At 39.8% G+C, this 27,319-nt stretch overlaps 1 protein-coding gene across 1 annotated transcript; it reads right to left on the reverse strand.

Moving 5' to 3' along the window:
• Window positions 1–374: 374 nt before the first annotated feature.
• On the reverse strand, window positions 375–19,315 carry PPIL4 (peptidylprolyl isomerase like 4). Its single transcript, XM_062488936.1, has 13 exons — window positions 19,236–19,315; window positions 18,691–18,758; window positions 18,541–18,605; window positions 16,585–16,702; window positions 14,558–14,700; window positions 14,107–14,203; window positions 12,556–12,672; window positions 11,534–11,658; window positions 9,202–9,268; window positions 8,271–8,382; window positions 6,658–6,754; window positions 5,890–6,028; window positions 375–651 (listed from the first exon to the last, which is right to left on the reverse strand). The coding sequence occupies exons 1-13, from the start codon at window positions 19,303–19,305 to the stop codon at window positions 430–432; spliced, it is 1,440 nt and encodes a 479-aa protein (XP_062344920.1). The 5' UTR covers window positions 19,306–19,315; the 3' UTR covers window positions 375–429.
• Window positions 19,316–27,319: the final 8,004 nt, after the last annotated feature.

Raw genomic sequence — 27,319 nt, forward strand, 5'->3', positions numbered from 1 at the left:
ATGCTGCTGGAAAGCACATTCTTGTATTAAATACCCTCAGTATCCCCGCTCAGCTTAGGTCTGGAGATTACAGCCATCTCACCTGGCCTGCTTAGTCAGAATTTTCTTCCATGGGATAGTTTCAGCTGATTAAGTTTCTTAAATATCAGCCTTCCCATACAATCATGTTATTAAGAACGCCTCTTTCTTCACAATCCATCAAAATACACTATCCAGGCACAGCTACTGGCACCCCAGGGCAGAGCAATTTGCAGTGATTCATCTTGAATTTTAGAACTAGCAGATCATGTTCCAATGAGGGGTTTCAAGCTATAAAATCTTACTGCATATTGCAGTCAGATACTACAGCAAGTATTGCAGAAAAACACTATCACAAAAGAAAAAAGTTAAATTTATTATTTTAGTTCCCCTCTGTCTTTTCCTTGTCCTTCATCTGTACTTGGACCTCTCTTTGTCTTTTGATTTCTTAGGACTTCTGCTTCTGTCTGCTTTTTTATCCCAGTCTTTTACTCGGATGTCTTCTCTGTATTTGTCTTTTTGTCTGCTGTAAGTGTAATCTCTCTCCTGAGAACGGCTGCGGCTCCGATGCCTGTCTTTCCTCTCACTCTTGGTCCTCTCCCTACAGCGCTCTTCGTGCTTTCGGTCAGAATCCTGTCAAACAAATGGGACAGAAATGCAGTTACAAACAAGAGGGGAAAACATACAGAGGCATGAAGAGAACTAGAGAAAAGCTGAGCATGGCTGGTTCCTTAGCTACAACTGGTACTTCCTTAAAGAGATTCACATCCATAATGATTTGAAAATGGTAACACAGAAATACCCCGCTGAAACCATCTAAAGAAGGTAAGTTTACAAGCAAGCTTCTGTCAGTGTTTATGGAAAAAAACATGCCTGTCAGGCATGCTTCTTGTACTGCCTAAGGAATTTTTAGCAAAAATTCCTTATATCAGGGATTCCGTTCAGATGGATATGATCAAACTCTTCACAAGCACCAAACAACTCTGCAAGCTAGATCTGGATTTCAGATTTTTTTGCCTAAGTAATGCAAATATTTCCATAAGTTTTGGTCCAATGCCCCACAGGCATTCCAGTGCTATGCAGATGCATAACATATTTTAAGACCTGCCTGTAATAATTCTTAATGGCCTAAATTCTAGGCCTCAGCAAAATCAACAATCTCACAGTTTAATATCACTGCATATGCTAATAGAGAGATACAATTTTATGGGATTTTAATAACAACTCTGTTAAGCACAGATCAATATGAGTTAAGAAAAACGTCTGCATTAAATCACACAGTATTTCTTTCCTCGTTTCAGATACTTTTCTAAGGATGTACCATGACAGCAGCCTTCACAACTGTACAGTTAAAATCTATACTCCATGTACAAACAAGCAGACTTCATTTATTTAAAAGAATAGTGAAAAAACTCTACTTTAAACAGAGATTTTATGCAGAAAGCCAGAGACTGAGGTGATTCCCAGAGCAAACACCACCTTCAGAATGACATTGATAATGCTGAGATTACTAGGGTTACAATAAGCAACATAAACCTCATGGATAACCAGACGTAAGAATTGATCTATAGATCAATGAGAACTATATTGATCTATATATAGATCTTTTGATTTACATGTATCAAACACAGGTTTGATCTATAATAAAAACATTCTGCTACTGCTGGATACAGTAATCTCACTGGTGGCTAAATGCCTATTCCACATCTTTACTGTCAAACTTTATTTCAGTACAGATTTTAAAAACTGGATCCACCAAAAAGACACAGTGGTGCTTCCAGCCACTTGTAAAAGCTTTGTCCCTCTATTCTCAAAATGATGCACAGCCAAATTACTCTTGTACCCAAAAGCCTCACTCTCCACGTTTGAAAAAGCCAGTAGGTTTCAAGCCCCTCCATGACAAAGCCTGAGTAATCATCAGATGATGGACATGCTGGTAGAGGGGTAGACAGGAACAAGGCAAAACCATTGTCCAGAAAACCGAATGGTGGGCTTGCTGTACAGCTGCCCTCTAGCTGGTTTGTTGCTGGTGTTTCCTCCCAGCACATGGGAGAAGCAGGAGAAAAGCAGGACAACATTCAGTTGAACAATCTACAAAATAAACACTGGAGATGAGGCTACTGGCCAAGTGGGGGGCAAGTAACATGTTAGTGAACATTTCAAACTACAGACCAATAGCCCACACTGAATGCCACAGAAAAGGACAACTTGCTGCAAGGATTAGAAGTCATACAAGCATTGAGTTAAACGACTACAGCGACCTTCACAAAAGCATTTAAGGTACACGTGTACAGGACGAGTCTGAAAGTGACACAACAAAGTCCTCACAGTAGCTAATATGATCACAATGTAAAGGAAAAAAATGTGCAATTTGAATTAATAGAATGAATTGCATCCTTATTTCTTGCCAGCATAAATTACATTTCCCCTTAAATAAGATTTTTCATTCTAAAGTCTTTGGCATAGAAAAAGGTCCATTTTTAAAACACACTAAATCACTAAAAATAATGGTACTGTGAAACCAAGTTTTTATGCCTGAAAGTCAAAAACACATTGTTTTGGAAGAAGAAGAAAAAGATTAGTACTTAGAAACAGTCTCTTTCTTACTGCTGAAATTCGTATTTCTCAATCCAAGATCACAGCCTTTCATCAGTCAATGAGTAAGTGATGATCACCCCAATTCTTAATCCAGCACTGTGCTGGAACACACAATAGGAAGGAAATAAGTCGAGCTGGAAAGATGCTTCTCTGGAAGTTCATGGCTGATTTTGCCAAAAGCAGCAACTTGAAAAACAGCAGTCACAGGTGAAATAGCTAGAAATATCACGGCCACTGAAGTAGAATGCATATGCCACCTCTTACATACATTAGTTATGCATGTAACACACTAGTTAAAGGTTAAAAGGAGCAAATAAATAGAGGGGGCCTTTTCTGGAGGGAGATTTTGATAAAAGTTGACCCTGAGTATAAAGGGAACAGTGTCCAATAAGCAGTAAAAGCAGGAAATCAAAACCAGAAAAATCGGTACCTCTGCCAAAACCATGCACTACAGAAATCTGAAATCAGGAAGTCCCTATGTCTCACCAAAATCTATTGGATATGCTGTATCACTTTACAGATCTAGTTATCTTAAAAAATAAAATTTGAAAGAAAACACATAAAGAAAACTGGAAGATGAACTAAGTCATAAGATCTCAGGAGGAAGAATGTTCTGTACTCAAAAAAACTCTACCAAGTCCTATTCACAAACCCACATGGCAGTCCAGCCTCCTGCCCAAGACCCACATCCTGTTACTTACTAAAAACAAGCCACAGCACCCTACCTCTTCTACCCCCTGGAATGAAGTCAAACAGCACAAGACTCAAAAATATATTCTTGAAACATCAACACAAAGACGGCCAAATATTCAGGAAATGGGTGTCAGACTAAGAAAAGGATGAGTCAAAATATACTAAAGAAAAAAAGTAACACCAGCAAAAGAACAGCAAAACAACTCAACATCATGGAAACTATTGAGAAAATAAAACCCCTTCAAGTCATATCTAGAGTTGAAAGCACAAACTGCAGTTCCAGTTTGCCAGAAGTTCCCATTATAAGCCCCATATCTTTCTTAATTAAAATCTCTGCCACACCATGGACTCACAGCAGAAGTTTCTGTATGAAGCACGGCAACTGTGGTCTTTGGCTGATGAGTTATGAAAGATCTGCTGCTGTTTTATTTTAAAGTTCTTATCTCAAATACATTCAGTAATTTACAAAATAGGGTTAAGGAAATATGCTTTGTTTTGCCTATACTCAAAATCATTTGCCTATACTCAAAATCATACTCATCATACTCATTCACTACAAAGTTCCCATACTGTTAGGCCTTGTGTTGAACTCAATATTCCCACTGAATATATTCCACTTCAGGAACATGCCAGCTTCCCCTTAAATTCACATATTATGTCCAAAGTATGAATAGAAAAAAATAAAACAAAATTAAAATTTTGTATATGCTAAACAGGATTTGTCACCTAAGCTGCCTGCAGATTTCACTAGAGAGACCATGGCCAAAACACTGAGTCTGTGAGAGACTGAGTGCATACTGCTCAGTATGAGCATACTGTGCACTACACACTAACAAGAATATTCAAATCCAGAGAGAAAAATTCTTCCCAGAAATTAATTTTCACAGCTCCTACAGGGAACTATGATGCTTGCCATCAGAGAACAGAAGTAAGCCTCCACCTGTGATTTCAGGCATAAGAAAGCTAAACTACTTACAGCAAAGTGGGTAAAGGTGACTAAGAGAGAAGAAAGCTGTGGGAAAGAAGAAGCTAGAACACAGCAGCAGCAGACTATGATAACAAACCACATCAGGAGCTGGTGACTAAATCACAAAAAGATACACATAAACACAGAGGAGATCACACAGAGAAACAACAGAATATATTCTATTCCAGAACCTGAAACTAGCACAGGAGTCCCTCAGTCCTCATTCATGTTTTTGTGCTATGAAGTCTCATAATCCCTTTACAATTAGAACAGACGTTAACAACCTATTGCTGCCAGCACTTGCGCCACCTGCAGGGGTGAAGACATCTGAATGATTTTAAAATGTCCTCGGCTGATAATGCATGACCAGCCAGTTCCATGGGTGCAATTTCTGAACCATCAGGAATAAAGATTACCACCAAAAACACCTGTTTCAAGAAGGCTAAAGCAACAATCAGCCAAACAGACAGGACAAAGTCTAAACCAACGTTAGTCCACACCTCTTGTATGCACATGCTGCAGTCAAGACTTTACTTACCTGAGCAAGCCCCTCCCCTCCACTTAAAGGACCATGACCAAATTATAGAGATGAAAGGACTGTGTCCATGAATGAGCAATAGGGCTCACTGCTGGCACTGAAAGATTTTAACTGCTGATGTTCGTATGAAAAAAACATTCCCAAGCATCACAGCAAGAAGTGATATATAAGAGAATGATGTATGCTTTGTGTACACAGAACTTCCAGCAGTACTCAAAACTCAGGATGGGACAATAGCCTTATTTGCTGTGGCTGAAACTTTTCACTTTCTTGCAAAGTTTCTAGAAGATAGCGTTGCTCTCACTCATAAAGCTTGCACTGTTAAAACACTGGGGTTTGGTTTTCTTCTTTTTTCAGTTTAGCTCAATTCTTCCTAATGCTCACTTCAGTGGTGGTTAACCCTCCACTTCCTCACTGCAAACTTTGTTTCCATAAAACACCATATCTTGAGTATCCCAAGCTCACCGAAATGTGGGAATGCTGTTCTGACAGGCTACAGTGGAACTAATGAATGCAGAATTACTGTCTCCTGGTGCTGTCCTCCACAGCCCCAGCCTCACAGCACCATAGGCTTGCACATTCCAGATGCAAGCAAACCCATGTGCAGATTTTACAGAAACACTTCCAAAACAGTGAAGGGCAAATACAAAAAGATAATGTAAAGAGATTGTGTTCCCAACTCCATATAGGGAAAACCCAACATATGATGATCTGGCAAGAAAATGAGACATAGTCTACAGTCATGAAATATGATTAACTACTACTTTATGACTAGGAATATGTGAACAACAGGTTCAAATTGCTGAATATACCCTACTTTACAAGAGGCTACACTGCCTCTTCAGCATGTTTTGGCAGAAAACCATCTAGACATGCCAAGCTTCAGAAGTCCACGGGGATTTGGAAACCCCCTTTCATAATCAAATAACATCAGCCTTCTGTAGGTTTACAACTGCTGTATTTTACACAGGACTTTGCATGCCATGTCCTTATTCAAAATCAGACTTCTTTCCTGGCTTATTTTATGAGGAGAACAATGAACAGGTATAAAGTTAATGCATGAACAGTCAAGTACCTTAGATTTTTTGGTCCTCTTGTCATCATCTTCATCTTCAGAATGGTGGTGCTTTTTCTTCTTCTGTTTTTTAGTCAAGTGTGACTGACTTGTGTGATACTCTTCTACATCCTCATCCAGCACAAGGTCATACTTGGCACTGATGGTGCTGGTTAAGGACAGATCTATTTCCCAATATCAGTAAGGAGCAGAACACAACAGCCCAGAAAGAAAACCAATCCCTTTATCCAACAAGAGTTTACGAAGACTTAACACATATTTTAGTCAGAACACAGCTGTAACACTGAAAAAAAATAGAAGTGTTAAAATTACTGAAGTCTGTCCTGTCAAACAGTACAGCCAGGCTGCATTCTCCTTTCTTTTCTACCTGTGGATATCTGAACAAGCTATGGTGTTTTCTCTCATGCTTACCACAAGCAAAGTATAATCTTAGAGAATGATTTATTACTAGTATGGTCTCATCTCAGATACAGAAGGTCCCCTCTGAAACTACTTAAAAATTCTGATATGCCATATGCCATTCCAGGGCTGTGGACCCGGAACATTATTTACCTGCAAACAACATGGAAGTTAAACAGCATATTTTGATTTGACTGAATTCATCAAAGTGAAAACCACAAAATATTAAATTCCATCTCAAACAGCAGATGGCTGAATGAGGTAGGATGGAAGCATCCATTTGGCATTTTGGCAGGCTTTAAAAAAAAGAAGTTTTTTCCAGGCTGTTTTCATAAACTCTACTTAGTACCTTTGACCAGAAAAGGATACTCTTGCTTTGGTTTTACTTTTTCTTTCAGAGCAAATTTCGAAGGTTTGTCACGTTCCTTCTCATAGTCCTTGAAATCTTCCTTGGTATACCGGCCACCTGTCCACAGAAAAATATATTCATTTCACTCTACCCACAAACACAACCAAGACCCACAACTATTATTAAGTTCTGATAATGGGGCTCTTTACAACCATAGAGAACTCCACACCAGGATACAGTACCAGAAACAACACTGACATCTGCATAACAGAGTAGAAGAGAGCAGGACAAGTTGTGATGTTCTGTCCTTCTCTTGCTTGCAGATTCCATTAAACAACATCCAACTTTCTCCTCATGCACGTCCAGCGGAGAAAACACGTGAAAAGGATTACAAAGCAGGATTCAGCAACTGGCTTAGTTGTTGTTTCAGGTCCTGTATCACACTACTTAATATTCTGTTACTATGAAAGCCCATAGACGGTTCTCATTCTTAAATTACTTTTTGCTCTGGTCTGCACTGAGGGAAACCTCTAAGACAGCTACAGCTCAAGAATTCAAATGGAAAACTATGAAAAAAAAATGTTCACGCCTAGATTTAAAGAGGGACACGATAGATTTCAGTTTCCATTCTCTCACTGAAGGACCAGGGCACAGAGCAAGCAACCGCAGCAACGTGCTGCCCTCTCACGGCCACGCTTCGAACTGCAACACCCACTGGCTAGGCCAGAAACCACTACCGAGGATGGAAGGTCACTTTTTGGGTACCATGTAAACACAAGACGACAGTAGAGTTAGATTTCCAGTATTTTGGACAATTTAGACTTCAGATAAAGTTTCCCACCCAGGCATTCAATACAGGATGCACTGCAACACCTGGAATAGATGGAATACAGAGTCATCTCAGCTCTGTGCAGGACAAGTTTCAGTATCTCCAGTAGCCAGTATCAGTGTTCATGGCCACAATCCTATCTGGAGAAACTGCATGCCAACAACCAAGGGCTGACTGCATGTTTAGAAGAAGCCACATAATAATGTCACCAATACAATGCAGAGACACCTCTCCAAGTCCAGTGTGTTCTTCATGCACCCAGTAATCAAATAACCACTGCATCTACCTCTTCCACCACCCTTTTCATTCCAAAACATCCTCAAACACGTGAAATTTGGTTTCCGTAACATAAAACCTGCCATGCAGTTATGTTTGACCTACAGGAGGTGAAGAGCAGAAACCCCTGGCCTGAATACTAAATTTTCTTGTATACACCTGACTGTTACAGACTGAATAAAGAAACTAGACAATAACAATGTACTGCCATATTATCTTGCTAATTTAAAAAAAATCACGTCCCAAGTCTGAGAAGAAAAAAAAAATTATAGTGAAAAAATACACTGACTAAAAAGGTAACCAGTGGCAATGCAATGTTCATGCAACAGTAGGAAATCCTTCTACTTTTTCTTATGAAACAAGTGAAGGGAAGAGCTAATAACTGTGTGGCTCTATTTATTACAGTACCAGGAACATTTATATGCTTGAAGACGGGGTGATTTAGACTCCTAACTCTCTATATAATGCTTAGATTAGAAGTCGTGGCTTATTAAGTAATGAGGATCAAAGAATTGCAAATGTACCTACCTTTACCCTTCCATTTAATCTTTGCAACAGATTGGCTAAAATCGACATGTATCCGTCTGTCATCTATCAGCACGTTGTCCATTTTAAAGTAGGCTTTCTCACAGTCTTCCTCCTGATATTAACCAGGAAAATCTTGAGTCACAATTATTTCATAGGAATACTCACTGAAGAGCTCAAACACAAATTCAACTGCTTAGTGACATGCATTGCTTTCTGAAATTGCCTAAAGCACCACTGCTCTTGAATTGCACAATTTCAAAAGAAACAGTAATGCTTTGTCTGTCTGAATATCAGCATTTGAATACCCAATTCTTCAGTTCATTTCACTATTTTATAAACTTGCCAATCCAGCTACACATCTGGCACATGTAATTCATTCAAAAAAAAAAAAAAAAGAAGAGTAACTGATAGAAGTTCCATTTTAACTACATAAGTAGGCTAAAGAAAAGTGAGAACACTCTCTAATGTCTTCCTCGCAGATGGGAGACACCAGTACATACAAAGCTATGCAACACCAAGAGAATTATTGCCATCAATCTCACAGTAATGGCAGCGTGTCGATACAAGAAGCATCATTCACAAGCCCGGAAGAGAAAACTACTGTACACATGGGTCTAGCTTATTCCATAAATCTTCCTTTCTCTCACTCTTCAAAGTGTTAATGCACTCTGTGGGGAAAAAAAGGGCCAGATCCCCTCCCACTGGTTTCAAGACAGCCTAGGTACCTTTTTTGTACTGGCTGCTCAGAGAAAGACTTAAATACTTGCCTCATTTAGGGCTTACAGCTTCTATAACTAAGTTAAAGTTTCTCTCAGTATAAGAAAATATTAGCTATTCCACACTTGAAGATGTGTTTTTCCTAAATGGAAGTATACCAAAAAGGGGCTTTTACAAGCAGGATCTATATACAATTTATACCTGAAACCCATACCTTTTCAAATTCAATGAAAGCATAACAAAGAGATTCACCAGTCTTCCAGTCTCGGATCACTTCACAACTGAAAAAATGATATGAAATTAAAATGTCAACACTCCTGGAGCAAAAAATGTAGGGTAAGAAAACACTGCTCAAAAGGGAGAGTAAGAGTTAAAAAAATAACCCAAAACCCCCAACCCACAAAACCAAAAGACCTTGAAGGTATTATAACACTTGATTCTGAGACACCCTACTGCAAGAAAAAACGTGTGAGACATTGTTTTGAGCAACTACACTAAACTCACATGTGGTTACCATGAAGCACAGAACTAGAGATGAGTTTCTAATCAGTGAAACAAAATATGTTTTCCAACATTACTGTTTGTTTTTAATTTTTTGCATTTCACTAATGCAAGACAAGAAATTTCACATTCTGTTTTCTCTGTCATTTTAAGCAAATTTTAAACAAACATCCTGTGACAAACTTTCTCTTCTTAGCAAGCATCTCTTCAGCAGCCCATCTTTTTATCACGCAGGTCACTGGGCAAAAATAAGAACCATAAAAGTATTGCATAAGTAGTGTAAAATGGCAAGAATATAGTATTGTATCAGTATTGCACAACTCTTGTACTGGACATAAGAATTCTGACTAGAGGATGCTGAAGGAGGACACACAGACCACAAGGGCAGGATATGTGGCATTTATGAGAATAACGTGAGACCTCCCCCATGTATAGAGAGGAAGTAACAAAACAGGATCCACCATCAAAAAGATGATCAATGCTGAAAGCGAAAAAAAAAAAGCTGGGGAAAAAGAAAAACAAATAGACCATAAGGCTATTCAGACAAACTACAGGAATTCTTCACAGCAGAAGGCAGAACGGTTTTGTGCTAACATTCTCCTTCATGGATTATTCAGAGAACCTATCTGAAAGTGGAAGGACTGCAGAAGAGTGACCGAAGTCTCACAGAGGAAAAAAAAAAATATAAATTCTTAGGGCACAGAGAAATCATGCTGGATTTGCAAGAGTGGCACACAATGCCAATTTCACCCACACACAGAGACAGCATAGTTTAGGATCTGGGAGCCTGCAGGCCTGTGTGCCAGTACTGCACAAGCTGCTAGAAACTCCAAGCAAAACAGAGTTAGCATCCATCTGGACCACCTGAACAAACTTAAGTGAAGTGCTCTAACAGAGTCAATATGCTCATGTGTGGTGATAATGATGATGATGACATATTTCATGAAGTCTTTTGAAATCCCTCAGTAAATTCCAATTAACTCCTGTACCCAAGGCTTTTGGGGAAAGCGCAGTAAGGGCCTAACAAGCATTGATAAACATGCAAAAGACCAGGTAAGAGTAAACTGATTCAAAGTCTTCTGATGGTACTGAATTGTGTGGATGGTACTAAGTTGTTAAAGGTAGCAAAAATAAAAACTGAAGAAATCACAGAAAGTCCTTACAAGACCAGTAAGACAGCAGATTACCTTCATGACATGGATAAATGCAACAAGATAAGCATGGGTTGAACCATAACTGTATATTGTAAATAAAACCCCAGAAACACCCAAATTAAAAAAAAAAAAACAGCTTTAGCATTCACTAGAAAAGGAGTTGAGAGTAACAGAGAACAAAACTGTTCCACTATAAATCTGTAATTTCTTCAAAATTGTGTGCAATTCTGATTCTCTCATCTTGAGATGCAAACAAAAGAACAGGAAAAGGACAAGAAAAATGAGACAAAGTAATTAAGTCTCTACTACCAAGAAGCATGAATATGTAGGTTAGTGCTCTTAGCAATGAGAAAAAATAAACTTTGGTATGTAGGATAGAGGACTGTAGGAAAGCAGATTTCATTGCCCATCCTGTCTTTTGATAGCAGTACTGGGAGGAATCAGCTGAAACTACTAGAAGCCAAGGTCAAAACTGAGAAGGCAGCAGGATTAAGGAACACCTTACAAGGAGCCTATCAGATGCCACAAACGTTTGGTGCTTTATCCCGAACCACACATACTCCCACAAGGAAGAAAAACCAAGAGACTCTATCCAGCTCACTGAGCACCTGACATAAAAACTGCTGAAAGGAGTGAGAGGATGGAGGCAGGGAGGAGTGTAATATGCTTTCTTGGTTCCTACATTTCCTTAGGCTTTCCTTAAAACCACTCCTGGGGACAGGATACCCATCTAGCTAGATCTGCCTGTGTATCCCCATTGTTGTGGCCTTTCTCCAAAGAAAGAGCACATATCTCATGAGACACCAGACTACTACTTTACAGCCAAACCTTAACAGACTGGAAAGAATCATTTTCAGTTTCAACAAAGGTTTTCTCTTGTATCATATTTACCTTTTAATGGGACCAAATCGTGAAAATATTATCTCCAGGTCTTCACCTGTGGTCACAGGATTCAGTTTACAAACAAACAGCACATTTTCTGGCGGCTTGATGTCTGCATCTGGTAAGTCTCCCACCTGGGATACAGAAAGAAGACATTAATCGCTTCTGCCTAAAGCTCTCTACAGGCAGCACAGCACACTGGGAACACATCTTTTGCGTGATCTCACATTCCTATCACAAAATGAAAACTTAATAAAATATTTTTCCTCCTCAGTGTCACAAAAAAATTCTTTTCTATAGTACCTAAAGTTTATTATTTATTTCCAATTCCACTGCTGGACTTCATGGAAGTTCACAAATACGTTCTACTTTGCTTTTTCTGTTCTTAGCATAACAAGCAGACAGTTCTAAAAGGTGGAAGTGCACCCTTTTTGTCCCTACAAATCTTCTGCAACATGGTGGCCAGATCTCGCTTGATCTTGGAATTAGTCTCTGCTGCAAACTATAAACCATAAATTTCAATTTGGTGGTTGTAAGGAAGTGAGATATATTCACTCATCCTTCAGTGATGTATATTCTTTTTTAATTTTCTTTTTTTCTTTAGAAAAATAAATACTTCAAAGGCTACTCACAATTTTTGTTACTATGGAGTTTACCACTGTATGCACTGGCAGGAGTTTGTCACAAATTAGCTCAGCTCTCTCCCACACATGCAAAACCTTTTCCAGGACTGCAGGTATTCCAGCAGCATACTATGTATGTTACGTTTTTTCTAGCAAGTTTTTAGAAAGCCTCCACTGGGACACTCTGACAATGAAGTATCACCAGTTTTATCAGAAAACCACAACATAAGTGCTAGTGCTCATGCTCAATTCTTTCACTGTACAACAGATATTTAATATCAGATTCTGAAACATGACATCATTATGAGATAGGTAATTTCAAGGCAAGTAGTACACATCCTCCTAGACTTAGTAACATGCACACACACTGGAATAAGATCTAAAAGGTAAATACAGAAAGATGTTCACCATTTCCAGAAGAATGGCACGAGTTTTTGCTTCTTTTTCTGCCTGAACTTCTTCTATTTCATCTGCAGACCGTCCTTTCATGTCATCAATTTCTTCATCTGCTCCTATTCTGCCACTCTGAAAAATGAAGGAAAAGGTTATTTATTACCAAGCCATGGCCAAAAATTCTTTCTCACTTCCCAACTATTACTTGGATGACCTCTCCCGTCATGGCATGAGAAATGGTTTAGTGCTGCATGTCTGCAGAACTGGGCTTTCATTCTGTTCTTCCCACTTAAATTAGAAAAAAAAAAAGAGACTATGTTATCCTCATATTTCAGGCACAGTGAACTATTTCTGAACTTTTGCGACCAGTCTGAACCATATTCAGTGAGGTATTCTAAATTCTTCTATATATACCCCCCTAATACTCAACATCTCACCACAAGTGTCAACTCATCTCTAATCCAGGTAACTCCTGCCACAAATGAAGGTAAGGAATGCTGCAAATATCTGTTGTGTCTAGCAAGACATTAACTAGAACACAGCACAATAATAATTTTGTATTCATACATCTATACCTAGGCAGGAATTGAAGTTTAATTTTTAATTCTCACCAGCATCTCTAAATGCTGCCTTTCTTACAGACATTTCTATGCTTAAAGGGGTATCCTCAGACAGACTATGAGGAAAAAACAACTCAGTATGAGTCTTCATATCTCTGTGCTCCTGGCAGTGAGCTACTAAATACCTTATTCTTAACATATCTGAACAGATATGAGATTAACATCTCATACATCTCGTACATCAGAGATTAACCACAGTGCACATACTATAAAATCCTGATTTCAATCTTGTATCTATTAAGCTTAAAAATAAACAATATTCCCTCTAGTTAATTAATTCATTACTTGAAACAACTGTTTCCACACAAGGAAATAATCTCATATCCAACTTCTGTAACTGCATACTATGAGTAAATTGTTAATAAATACAATTATTTTTTAGAAAATTTCTTCTGTTTGAACTAATAATCCACAGTAGTATATGTACCTGCACATAAAACTCTAAGAATGACCAAGATTACTTCCAATGAAACACAGCCTATTCACATTTAAAAGGAAAACATTTTAATATTAATAAATTTCTATTGTATTTTGTCTTCTACCTGAGTATACAGAAAACTGGTAATATCAGCATTGAATATTCTGAATGTTCTGCTTATCTACACTGTAATATAAACTTAAAATACAGCTTTCCAACATAACTCCATCAGAGCCACAGGGAAGAGCACCCAAGACATGCTTTTATCCTTCTCTTGAAAGGTTAAGCAGCTGTACTTGATTAAACACAGCAGTAGCTCCAAATAACTCACAAGCATTTGACATATCAGAACTCAAGCTGGCACAGCAGAACACCTCCTGTATGAAAAAATGTGTAGTTCCTTTAGGACATGGATTTAAGAAACAAAATCTTAAAGCCTGACTTCTTATTTTGGCCAGATCTGTGCTGGACACTAATTTAGATAAACTTATTTATTTCTTTCAACTTTCCCCTGTCGCGAACACTCACGTCGAGCTGTTCCTTTGTAGGTTCTGGTGAACGATCAGGAACACACAAGCCAGGTGGATCATCAAAGGGATCATCTAAAATTACTGTATGATTTATCCTTAAAGAAAACAAAATCAAGATCAGCATTGGTTACATGCAAGTAAAACTTGGTATACCAAACTAACAGCAAACCAGCCCCACAAATTCTCAGTTGTATCCCAAACAGCCAAATATCCTGTGCGCTTGTAAATGCTAGCACTGATGCTTTTGTAAAGGCAACATGGCTGAATATTTTTGCACACACTCTTTTATTTAGTACTTGTTCATTTCACCACTAATACTGGGAAAAAAAGTACTTAAGGTGGCATGTACAGGTCACCTGACATCATGATATTAATCTAGTTTCCAAAAAGAAGTAAATTCATTCAATTATAATGTACTCCTCAAAAAGTAAAGTTAAAAGCAGTCACACCTGATATCTTGATAGGGGATAAAATCCTTATCTACAAAGGTTTCATTAATTGTTTTCAATACATCCATGCCTTCTGTCACTTCTCCAAACACTGTATGTACACCATCAAGGTAATCCAGATTTTCCCCTGTGGTAATGAGGAACTACAAAAGAACATACAAAACAAGAAACAGTAAATAAAAAAATCCAGGTTGCTTTTTCTTTTTTTTTTACCTTAACACTCTCATTTAATTCAGTAGGGGAAAAAACCCTCTTCCCATCTTTTGTAGAAGATTGATCTGAGAACATGGTGAGCCAATGTACAGCTCACAGCCACTGCCTGAGTAAACGTCCCTCTGCAGGAGTCTGTGGGTGCAGCTCCCTGGACCCTTCTGTGAATTGCTTTGAATTGGTAATAGAGCACAAAATCAGATGGGCAGAGTAGGAGCAGAGAGCTTTCTGCTGGGGAGGCTTGATGAGCAAGACCAATAATAACTGTGACTGGCATCACAGTTGATGAAAGGGAAAGGGTAGGAAGAGCAAGGCTACCCCTTGTGAACCGAGTTCAAATCACCTGCTCAGCAGGTACTTTTTCATAAATTTGGCAAAAACTCCCATAGTACTATCTTTATCTAATTCTATCCAGACTTTTTTTCCTTCCCACAAGCCCTTGCCTCCTGAAAAACAGGATGCAGTAGCATTTGAGAGAACTAACGCACACTGATTCAGATGAACTCGAACTTGCATTGGAAAGTATCTTATCACAAATCAGATCTTTCACCTTAAGGCAAAACTGAAACTGAAAATTGATACCAGCTGAGAATTTAGAAATTAAAGAGGGCACTTGGTAATGGAGGAAGTATGAAGAGGCAGATATGCACAGTAACAGGACACAACCATTGCACCCACACTTTACAGTCTTGACTAGTAACATCCTGCTCCTCATTCTCTCTACAACACTGTTAAGACTAGTGAGTATTTGGTATAGGTTACACTAAGATACATTACACTTGTAAGGCAACTTCATGTAGTTCCTTTCTGAAATTTTTCTTTCCCAAGGAAGCAGCTGCAATAATGTTCCTGAGAACAGCATTCATTCCCACATGCCTGTATATACACTAGCAGGCTGCATCTTACAATACTTATATACACACATATAAATATTTATATAAATACAAATGTCATCTCTTTGTCCTAAATCCCCCAACCATGTCATTTTCTACATACAATGCAGGGAATTATATATTATAAGCTGTACCTCAAATAAAAACCCCTACCTTTTAAAATTGTTATTTGATTGTTAAAAACCCCTCTTTTTAAAAATTAAAATATATGGATATTACAAGTGGGGCATTTTAATTCATGGAAATGAAAATGCACCTAAAATAATAATAATTTAGAAACAACAGCATTCTATGAGCTTTGTATATAAAAAGCCTTAAAAAATAAATAATTACCTACAGCAAAAACTGTGTGTGCATGAACAGCAAACAGCAAAGGAAACAAGACTGCTTTCAAGAACTGCTTTATACCAGCACTGGGGTAAAACTGTGAACTTACATTATTAATGCACACTTTCAAGTAACCATACAGGAGAAACTGTGATATAATTTCAGTTTCCAAACTAACACAAGGTCATAACCAGAAAGGTCAACACTATTTCAAAACTCAGCTTCCTTAATTTCACTTCCATTTAACTACAGATTTTTTTTTCCTGACCAATTTATACATTAGCAAAATCACATCAAAGTATTAACACAGAGAAATAAATAAAGGGAAAAAAATACAGGACTGAGTACTAGCAAATAAAATTAATCTAGGTTAGCATTTGAATATGAGCATTTTAATTCTTCTATATGTAATCAAATACCCATTGGCACCAGGAATGCTATGCAAAATATGCAGCTGTGGTGGGTTTTTTAACATGTTTTTTGACTGTTTTACCAGATGATGCCATTGACATGACATTGTCATTGTTCCGCAGCTTCTGTAAAGTCATGGAACTTTCATTTCAGGTATTTAGACATGTACCAACACCATATGCTGACCTGTGATCCATGCTGATCACTGCCATTGTTCACCATTGACACAGTTCCCTTCTTCTTGTGCTTGATCCTTGGCACCTTTTCTGCCTCAAAAAATCTGGCTTGATCACCGTACAGTTGACTAAAAAAACATATATAATAAGCACAATACAAGAAAAAGGAATTTTTAAAAGTGAGCTAATCAAACGCTGTAGAACTATAAATGACATCTCAAAAAATTTTTACATTTCACATTTACATTAGGTCTTCAAATAAACCTAGATCTACATTGCACCCATGAACATATTTATGGACCTGTACACTTTCACTGTTTATATTACAAGGAACATAAAATTTTTCTCTGGACATTTCACAGAGGCTTTTTGGGAGGTGGAAAGGGTGTACTTATATATTTTTAAATACAGTACATTACATTTTTCTGAGGCATGAAGGAACTACACATTTTAAGTATGTTCTGAAAAAATAAGTTATTCCACACTTTAAAAATGCAGTCATTTACATTAAAAAATTATATCCCAAGAGGAACAGAAAGCGAATACATCTATGTGTGAAATCAGTTCACCAGACAGACAGAACTACATACAGTAATTTGGGATATACAGGATGTAGCGAATTGTTGCATTTTTAATTTTTTTTTATGTCTAACCCTGATATCATTTATTTTTTCCCACTCCATAAACTGATGGAGGCATGATAAATAACCATATTTGCCCAAATTTAAGGACAGTGTTGTGTTCAAATTAATTTTCCTAAGCAGGTGTTAGCCTCTATGAAGAGAGGATTCAAATTAAACTTTGCCAGCAAGAACAGAAACTCCAATTTCATGGACTGCAGCAGCAGCAAACAGGTACAAAAGACGAAGATACTTTCTCCATGATAGTGCCAGACAGGATCTGACACTCTCTCATCACACTGTACTTCCCCATTTGCCATACCTGTAAGTCTCAGAAGACTTGTAACACACCAAAATAAACTTAATTTACTTGTGTGCAGAGACAGCTCAAGTCTGGCAAGTTTACCCACCTAGACTTGCATCTGTTTAGCCCAGTTACACTGCTTCCAGGACCACTGGAGCAGTGATTCATGGATCCATGAGTTCCAGGTTTTGTATTTAAGAGGCTCTGACAGACTGACTTACAAAAGCCAACACTAGTTTAGCAACACTGTCTCTGCTCCAGCTAAACTCTTTTATAGCTGTATATTGGGTTCCCCAGCATTTCCTTGGTAATTAGTTCTGCTCTGTAATTTTAATTCTACTTTTAATAACTATTTCAAATGAATCATACAGAACAGGTGCACTTTAACTTCATCCTGGTTGTCTGAATGATTTCTTCAACTCTTGTCTCCATGACTACTGAAAACTTCTTGAACAAATAAGAAAAGCAATTTCCTTACAAATATTCAACATGACTAAAACAAACTCAAATAAGTAAGGGGATCACTTTCTTATACATAGAGGAAATCAAGTAGAGCCTCTATGCTCCACTCATGCTCAATTTAGAACATTTCGTTATAATACTAAATGTATCCAAAATGCTAACTGATTCTGTCTTCTACAGAGCATTTAGTTATGATACTTTTCTTACCAAACATATAGTTATTTACCAGCTCTTAAACAGACAGAAATATATGTAAAAGCTGTTACCTGTAACTTCACTTCTAAGGTCAGAGACAGAACAATGTTCAGTAAAAAAACAGTGAATGGCCAAAGGCAGCATAGAAATTAAAAAGGTATCTAAGCATGAAAACCAAAGAAGGTTATGCATCAACATTTTCATTTCCCACCAGTAATTGCACCCCAAGAAAGCTGAAGACAATCTTACGGGAACTCCTACTCTCTTACCCAAATTCTCTGTTGAGATATATATACCCCAAATTCTGTTTATATACACATATATATATATATTTATATACACATACACACACATGTATGTATCATTTTTATACATAAACACTTACCAAAATATGGATTCCCCTCCACGGCCAGTTCCCATGGGATCTCCAGTTTGTATAATGAAATCCCTCTGTCACAAAGGAGAATAGATAAGATATTGCTTTCATGTTTATGATTTTAAACCAACTGAAAAACAAGGAACTGAGAACACTCACCTGTACATTATAAATAAGACAATAGTTGTAGTACTTGACTTTGCAGAGCTTCAGGAAATTCAGACAAGCTGCAAGAAGTCGTACCAATATTTAGCAAGGAAACTCCAGATACAGTAAGAACAGATAACACGGAGATCTAGTTTAACATGTAGAAAAGTGTTTTTGGAGCAGACCATGTCAAGACTTATCAGGGTACAGCCTATAAACGCTGAGAGAAATACTCAAAGGGCAGGAACATTTCCTCCCTTCCTACAAATCAGCTCTAGCGACTCAAAGAACTCTAGACACGGCTAGTTATACAGAAACACACTTCCCCCCTCCTCTTCCCACCCCGTTTCTTTTCAAACACTTGAGAAAGAAGCTCACGGCAGCCCTTCGCTTTAGAAGATATAACATCTGCGGCCGCAAGCGCTGACCGCATCCCCCCAGCCTCTGCCCGCGCAAGACGAAAGCCGGTGCCGAGGCGGTGAGGGGCGAGCCCGGTGCCGGCGGGGGCCGGTGCCGAGCCCGGTGCCGAGCCCGGTGCCGGCGGACTGGGGTCGTACCGCGGGGCCGCTCCTCCGTGTACAGGTCGATGACCAGGTCTCCCACCGTGGTCTCCAGCAGCACCGCCATGGCCGCGCGCACAGACCGCCCCGGCCCGCGGCTGGAGCGCCCCCTGCCGGCGCGGAGGACCTCACGGGCCGTCAGGGGCGGGACGGGAGGGGCAGTCCACGCGACCCGGAAGGCGTGGGTGGTGGAAAACGTGGAAGAAATTAAGGCAGGATGTTCTTTGATACATAAGATTCTTGTATGCTTACAGATGGAACAGTTAGGTTGGAAAAGACCTCCTTCTGAGATCGAGTCCAAGCTGAGAGCTAACTGGCGCACCCGGCCGATCCTTAAACACCTCCAGGGATGGTGACTCCACTGTCTCCCTGGGCAGTCCCTAGCCCAGGCCATGCTCTTGTAAGCTGCTGAGTCATTCTGAGCTGTTGTGCCCAAGCACAAGAAGGTGGACTTACAGGTATGAAAACCTGACAGACCCAAGGGTCTACCACTGAGAGACATAATTCCCCCATCTCATCACACAGCTGGTGACCATGAAGCATCTAGTTAGTGGCTGTAAAATCGATGAGGAGCAGACATCAGCGAAGGACCACAATAAGTGGAACCATTTAAAAAGGAAGATATTTGAATGTAATCCATCTGTTCAGTTATGGAAGGTGCATAGAAGCAATGAGATTAAGTTAATTCTGGTTCACTAGACAGTTTCCCAACCATCTGCTTTACTTAGTGCCCTCCTCAGTTGCTGTAAGGCCCCAAAAATCTTGCTCAAGGAGTGCCAGTAGTGCACTCAGTCTCTTGTGCTGTATGCTGGTAAGAGCCACACATTACAAGAACAGGGACATTGCCAGTTTGCACCTCAGGTGCTCTGGTGCCCAGGGTGGTGGCAGAATCCGGACAGCAGAGGCATGGGAGGATGTGCTGTCACACTGTGAGCTGTGCAGGGTGCCTCACATCCACAGAGCTCACATCTGACACAGCTGATGATTCCAGTGCCTGTGCTGTGCTCTGCAGCATGCTGGCAGGGCATACTGCTTGTAGCGAACACAAACCCACACCTTTCTGACGCATGTGAAGACTTTGGCTGATGCCTTGCAGGCCCAGAAGCACGTCTGTGTGGTATTCTTTGTTCTGGTGCTGCAAGTGGTCATAGCTTGCTCTCTCAGGCTGTACAGGGATGCTTGCCCTTTCCTATTCCACAAGTTTCCCCTTGGAGCCTATGCACTGTTTCCAAACAGGATTTGTCACAAGCTGAAGGAAAACATCTCTTTTCAAAATGGATGCAGTATATATAATATTTGTATGTCAAGCTCAGCATCTGAAACATATAAATAAAGACAGTGTATTACTAACAAGTGCTTGACATAGTAGGACATGGTCCAGAACCCACTGAAATTTTATATTTTTTCCCTCAGGCATTTAAAGAAAACTGCTAAGCAGACAAAAAAAAATTACAAAAAAGCACCAAACAATATGGACAATGTGACAAACTGCCTCACATTTTAAAATTTTAAAAAGGTTTGTTGAACTACAAGAAGGGACTGAATAAGGAAAAAGGGTCACCAATGTGTCTTTAGCTGCAGCCAGAGGTACACTGCCCAACCCATAACAAACCTTATATATGCTATTGACAAGCCAAGCCTCCCCACACTGGTGCACTCTTCTGACCCAGCTCCTCCTTCACCACACCTCTCGGAATCTGTGCAGTCCTTTGTGCTTCGACTTTCCCAATGGTTGGAGATCAACTTTCAACATTACAAAACTTATATATAAAAAAACCCACCCCAAATCTTGACAGAACTTCTTTCAACTATATTACATACATTTAACATTTGTGAGAGCCAACATCACACTATCCATTTATTACAAGTCTAACATTCATTGTCTGTGACACACTGTGTCACATTCCCAAATCAGTGTGAAAAAGCCAAATAGAGGTTTGATACTGAAATCTCTCCCCCCTCCAAGCTGTAAGCAGGTAAGGAACACCTCCTTGTTTGCAGCTTCCTTGCCAGCAGAGCACAACAGATGGGCTGTCACACAGGTTCCTGGAGGGCTGGGCTGAACTGAGCTGGGAATATTGGGATGTGCTGGGATGGGCAGAGCCAGCATAGGTGTGCCAGGAGCAGAGGTTTCCTTGCTCACCTTGGCCACAGGGCTTGTTTTTGTCCCCACTCCTGAGCCCTGCCTGGCAATGCCTCACTATTAAGTGAGGCCAGGAGGGAGGCTCGGGCCTGCTAATGCCTTCCCTTCCAGAGCCACCGAGCACTTGGCTGGAGGACAAGGACATCTGAAGGGGCAGGGAGGACCTGTGGCAAGGCTGTGCCATTGGGAGGGCTCAGCAGCGCCTCCAGGGCTCCCTCAGGAAAGGTGGGGACATGCTCAGTGATCCAAAGGGAGAACAGCCATTCCTGGCCCCTGGGGTCCCGGACACTGCAAAGGGAAAGAAAGGTAGAGGGACACAAGGGCTAGCTCTGTGGCACAGGTGACAGAATCATCAGTGTTGGAAGGGACTCAGAAGGATCATCGAGCCTGACTCTTGCAGTGAGTGCTCCGTATGGGATGGGAGCCACGTGGTGCCAAGGGCCTTGCCTTTCGTGGGGGCTGGGCACCGGGGCACGGCCGGCCGGGCCGGGGCAGTGTGGCCCCGGGTGGGACAGTGTACACTGGCCGGGCCGGGGGCGGTGTGGCCGGGCCGGGGGCAGCCCGGGGCTGCAGGCAGTGACTGGGGCAGGGAGGGCAGCTGGTATAACCTCTGGGTGCAGCTGTTGAACGTGCTGGTGTCCAGCAGCCTTTGGAAGGCGCTGGAAGGCTCTCTGCGGTTCTGGCAGTTCCGGAGCAGTTGCTGCTGCAGTTGAAGGCTGCACCTCCAGCCTGCACTCCAGCGCCTGTGCTCTGGCTGTCGCGGTAACTAAACCTCGTCCCTTGTTCCATTCCCCCAGCCCACCCTGGCCGTACTGCTGACACCTGGGCTTCACCCCAAGCCGGGAGCCTGAGGAGGTCTTGTGGACATACATGGCCCCAAGGGCACCTCTGTGGGGTCTAAGCTGATGGGAAAATGGGGTGTTACACAGCAGGACCTGAGGGCCCTGTGCCTCCTGCTCTCAGAGGCTGGGGGGCATCAAGGAAATTGGCATCATCTGCACGGCCCCTACTCAGATTATTGTTGGGCCCTGGCTTTTGGCCACCATCAGAGGCAGGGACTGGGCTAGAAGGACCCCTTGCATGTTCACAGCACATTTTTATCAAAAATAAGGAAACTCGAAAAATGTATTTTACTAATTTTTGTGAGTTCTCTTAAAACTTTTTGCTGTCTTCATCTCTGGTGAAGATAAGGAAATGGTGAGCCACAGTCATAAAAAGGAGATTGTGACACTACTTCAGATGAAAAAGATTCATGAGCATGAAATCTAAGTAATAGGGAAATCCGTGCTGCTCAACTCATAAGCGTGAAATTCTGCTTGGCAGTCTGCAAGTTTTAAGGTGGGAGAAGAAAGAAGGATTTCATTCAGTTTTTCTTTTGTGTGTGTGTGAGTAAATAAGGACATCTTAAGGCATGTAAATACAAAGAAAAAATTTTTTCAGTTTTACTGGGAACCTTGAGGCCCATGACACAAGGGTTAGTATCTTAAACTCAAGGACTGACAAAAAAATGCAGCCAAGGTCACTACTGTACATTAAGATGTGCACTGTTAGGTACAGTACATTAATCATCAAAGTTGTAGACTATACCAGATGAGCCCCATCACTACATCAGTCAGTTCAGAACTTTCACAGTCGAGCTATGACATCTGAGAATCAGAGACTTTCTCTTCTGCAGTGATATTTGTCTCTTTTTCAGCTGGCTTCACAATTAACCAGGATTTCTTTAGCTCAAAAATTTAAACATTTTTTCATTTTTTTTCTTTAATTTTAATTTAATTGCTGTGTCTCTAGGATTCCAGGACTTTCCATTTTTTAAGATGCTAAGAGACTTTCTAGGTTAGAAGATTGACGCTACCTTTATCCCACTGCAGTGCTGGATGTAACACCAGAAGTGAAAAAGCAGAACAAAAAAGAAAAAACAACCCACTCATCAGATAAAGCAAAGGAAAAAAAAATGATTTAGATTCTGCTTCTACAGAAGGCCTCACTCGTCCTGTATGTACAATTAATTATTCAAATAATTTGCTGACAATTGTTATTATTTCTAATTAATCTTGATTAGAGTCCTGGAGCTGGGTGATTACATCTTGATGTATACATCATAAATGCAGGAGATACAGCCTAGATGAGGACAAAACGTCATTTTATTTTTCAGTTTATTCATTTTTGCTAGATAAAAGGACTCTGAAAATTTAATTTTCATGGTCCTAAACAGAGGCTTGCTGACCTTGTTTTTATTAAATTTCTTTTTATAAGTCAAGTAGTATAACCTCCTCATTTATGGAGGTGAAACTCAGTGTTTAGGAAGGCTAAAAAACACCTTAGAGTTGTGAGTGACATGCAAATAATGTTAGTGTGTATGTTTCCTTCCTACAAAATCAAGCTTGTAGTGCTGAGTATGTTATTCCTAGGAGAATATAACCACTGGAGAAGCAGCAGTTAATTTGTTAATTTTTCTCAGGAAAAAAATTTAAATTTCATGTTCCCTTCTCCTATACATTCAACTATGTTCTTATGATTGTTTAGCATTTTAGCATTTCACTGGTGCTTAGAAGATTTTAATATGTATCAGATAAACATCTGAACTTATTTTTTTTATTTTTTACATCTTTGTTAAAAGCCATAACAAAGCTACTGGGTTTGATTTTGCCATAGCAGAGAGTAGCGTAGGCTGGGGTTGACTGAATCAAAGCATTCTGCAAGCAAAGTACAAAACTGATTGTAAAGGCCTTTGGTTAAGACCATTTTTATTAAAACTGTGCATTGATTTCAAGGGTGTTGTGTCTAAGAAGATTGTATCTTCTGACCTGAGGGAGTGCTACATCTAAATAAAATAGAGCCTGTCTGCCAGCAGCTTGCAGTATTGGGTAAATTCCTATGGAAGCAAGCAGAATCTCACTGCCAACTTAAGTGAAGATTGGAAGTATCTCATAGCAAATTACTATTGCAGAAAAATTCTACTGGCTAGATGAGCTGTAATTAATACTTAAATGACAAATATGTTTCTGTATATTAATTTTCTTTGAGGTAATGAAGAAAAATCTCCACGTGCATTTACAAATGTGATTACATTTTAATTTCTGTCCACTTTTATTGTAAGCATGTCAGGCTGCAGAAGTGAAGCCCTTCAGGAAAGAGGTGAAAATAGATGAGACCTGCTGAAATTCCTTTTGCATTCTCTTTCCTCCAGAAGCCTTTCCAATGTGTACAACTGTCCCTTCGCAAAAGCCCATCTGTCTACAAGGACCCCACTGAGTCAAACCACAACGCTCGTTAGAAGCTACATCTGCTCTGGTGGGAGAGGATCAGCAAAGTAGCAGCGAGGAAAATTTCAACATGCTAGAAAATAGTGTCATTACCTCTGCTGGCAGAGTCTCAACCGATGCTAAGGCTCAAAGTAATGAAAACTTAGCTGCAAAGCACTCTCTGCAAAGAGGTTTCTCACTAAGTCATGCTAATCAGGAAGAAAAAGTACTCACTTCTGAAATTTCTGGTCCTCTTAAAATTACTGAAGAGCCTCAGGCAGAGATTTTAAAACCTGATCTAGAGATACCACATCAAGCCAAAGTCACATCAATACCACTGTCTTTTTTCCCATCTAAGCTACAGCAACTACTGTTAGCTGCAGCAAGAAAGGTCTCTGAAGCAAGGCAAGCTACAGAAACACAATCTGTAATTTACATATGGCCAGTAATAAAGATGCAAGAGAGTTCCAGATCCTTCTGGCACAATTTTTCAAAGTCTATGATACTAAGCAGCCCAGACTTAACAAGACACTCTTCTAGTCCTGATGTAATTGAAGATGAGAAAAGTTCCCAAATAACCCCAGTGAAAAAACTTGCACAAGAAGAGCCAGATGGAAAGGCAGCAAGATTCTATCCTCTTATTGTAAAGTCATCTAACAGTGCTGTTTCAGAAATTTTAAAGTCACTCACCAATATCAAGAATAAGGATTATAATAATATGTTAACACTTTCATCTGTTAGTCCTATTGAAGAGCAATGGGAAATTCCTCTCTTCGAGGGAAATGCTCTAATGATCTATAATGGTCAAGTCTACATTCTATATGTAATGAGGCATGAAGATCTGGCAGCAGAAATGAAAATATCTGGCCACCATATGTTGTTTATGAAGACCCTCGTTTGGCTCATTATGTGCCGTTCTGTCCGTAAACTAAGATTCCAAGTTTCACATCCACTGCTGTTGAGAGAGGATGCTGTGACACAGAACATAAATTGTCTTACGAGCTGTGCTACCCCTATGTTCCAAAAGAAAACATCAAATGAAACACATTTCTTTCCACACATGATGGCTACAATCTCTCAGGCCGAGAACTTCTCCCTTCTTGCTGGGAAAAGGGAGCAGATGATAAACCATGATGATCAGGTGAGTGTCTGTGTATGAACAGTAGATTCCTCTCCTCTTAGACATAGCTGAATGCGAAGTGCACTATTCAGAATATTGATAACAGGCTGTGAAAGATGAGTGACCTGGTTTTTTTCAGTTTCTGTGGGGAAGCTAAACAGAAATCCAGCAGATACAGTCACTGTAGAGGAAATCAAATTAAGGCTTACAGGCCTATAAGACTTTACTATTTAAAAATATATATAATTACATAATGCTGAGAAAAAAATAGTCTTGAGATATACCAAGACTTTTCTAGTATTTGAACAGCACAAAAGCATTGCAGTCCATTGCTCTTTAGAGAACAGTAGGGCAGAATTTAATATAATAGCAAGATATTTCCCAAGGGAGAAGGTTGGGTTTCTGAAAACAGGTGGTGAGTGCCATCATAATAATTTTTTAAAGTAAGGATGGGAGAATAGAGAAGGGTTAGTATGCAAGATCTCTCCTGAACTAAATTCTTCTTGCAAAGCCACATCCCCAAGGTATGCGAGACTAGAAAAAAAAACAACTATGAAAATAAACTGGGGTGGGAAGAAAATGACTACCCAACACTCACTTCTTGATAGTCAAGTTCTACTCTTTCCCATTTCAGTTCTTCAGCAAGACTGCATTCTCATCCAAAGGAGACTTGCAAGAAAGAAATTATGAAGAAGCATGTCGGGATAAAGACAAGGAAATTAGAAAGAAATTTGGTCTTGTTAAAGGTGTAAGAGTTGTTCTCAACAGGCTAAGTGCCTCTGAGCTTAAGAAATGGACTGCTAAACCTTCTGCACATAAAAAGAAAGGTAACCATTAGGACAGAGAACTGAGGGAAGTGGTACACATACTTACCTCTCTGCACACGAATATGGAGTACACTTCACCTTGAAGTATTTGTTACACAGCATTATTATAATTTTCAAAATTTTTGAGCATTTAACCCCATAACATAAAACATTTTTTGTTAGAGAACCTCACAGCAGCTACTTCTGAAATGTCAGGATCTGGTGCTTCCCCCCTCTCCCCTGGCACACTCTCCAAAAACTGCAGATAAAATGCCAGCTACTGCTGAAGTATTTTCTGGCTCTGCCTTCTCTTTGGCACACATACAACTGCAGCTGAAACTAGGAAGGTTCCTCATACTGGTAGCAATGGTTTGCTGTCTGTCTGAGCCAGCGTGTCTCGTAGGCAGAAACAGGAAGCTCTTCATACCTGTGCAGGGCTCTTTCTGGTTTGAGCATTGCTATTCATTTCAAGTGAAGGTACCAGAAGCACAAAGCCACTTGTTTATAGTCACTGACCTGCTTTTGAGAAAGTCTTGGCTTTGCTTAGAAGTATTATTTGGCAGTTGTGCTTGGTATCATCAGAGCCTCTGGGAATATGTGTTTGCTTTCTCTAATCCCTGACATTTTTAAACTCTCAGTTCAGATTCACCTCTTGGATCAGTTTTGTATTTTTCTACAACGAAGCAGGTAGATTGGTCATGAATTTCCAGAATCCTGTATAATTTCAGTATACCTTTGTTCAAGTTGCTACTCTGCAGACAAATTAG

Source organism: Cinclus cinclus, chromosome 3 (assembly GCF_963662255.1).
Source record: "Cinclus cinclus chromosome 3, bCinCin1.1, whole genome shotgun sequence".
Classification (NCBI taxonomy): domain Eukaryota; kingdom Metazoa; phylum Chordata; class Aves; order Passeriformes; family Cinclidae; genus Cinclus; species Cinclus cinclus.

Coding starts and splice junctions, on each gene's coding strand:
- PPIL4 (XM_062488936.1), bottom strand. CDS start 19,305: ATGGCGGTGCTGCTGGAGACCACGGTGGGAGACCTGGTCATCGACCTG. Junction 12,673..14,106: donor CTACAAAGGAACAGCTCGAC/GTGAGTGTTCGC, acceptor TTCATTTTTCAG/AGTGGCAGAATAGGAGCAGA. Junction 11,659..12,555: donor GTGCCATTCTTCTGGAAATG/GTGAACATCTTT, acceptor TCTGTATCCCAG/GTGGGAGACTTACCAGATGC.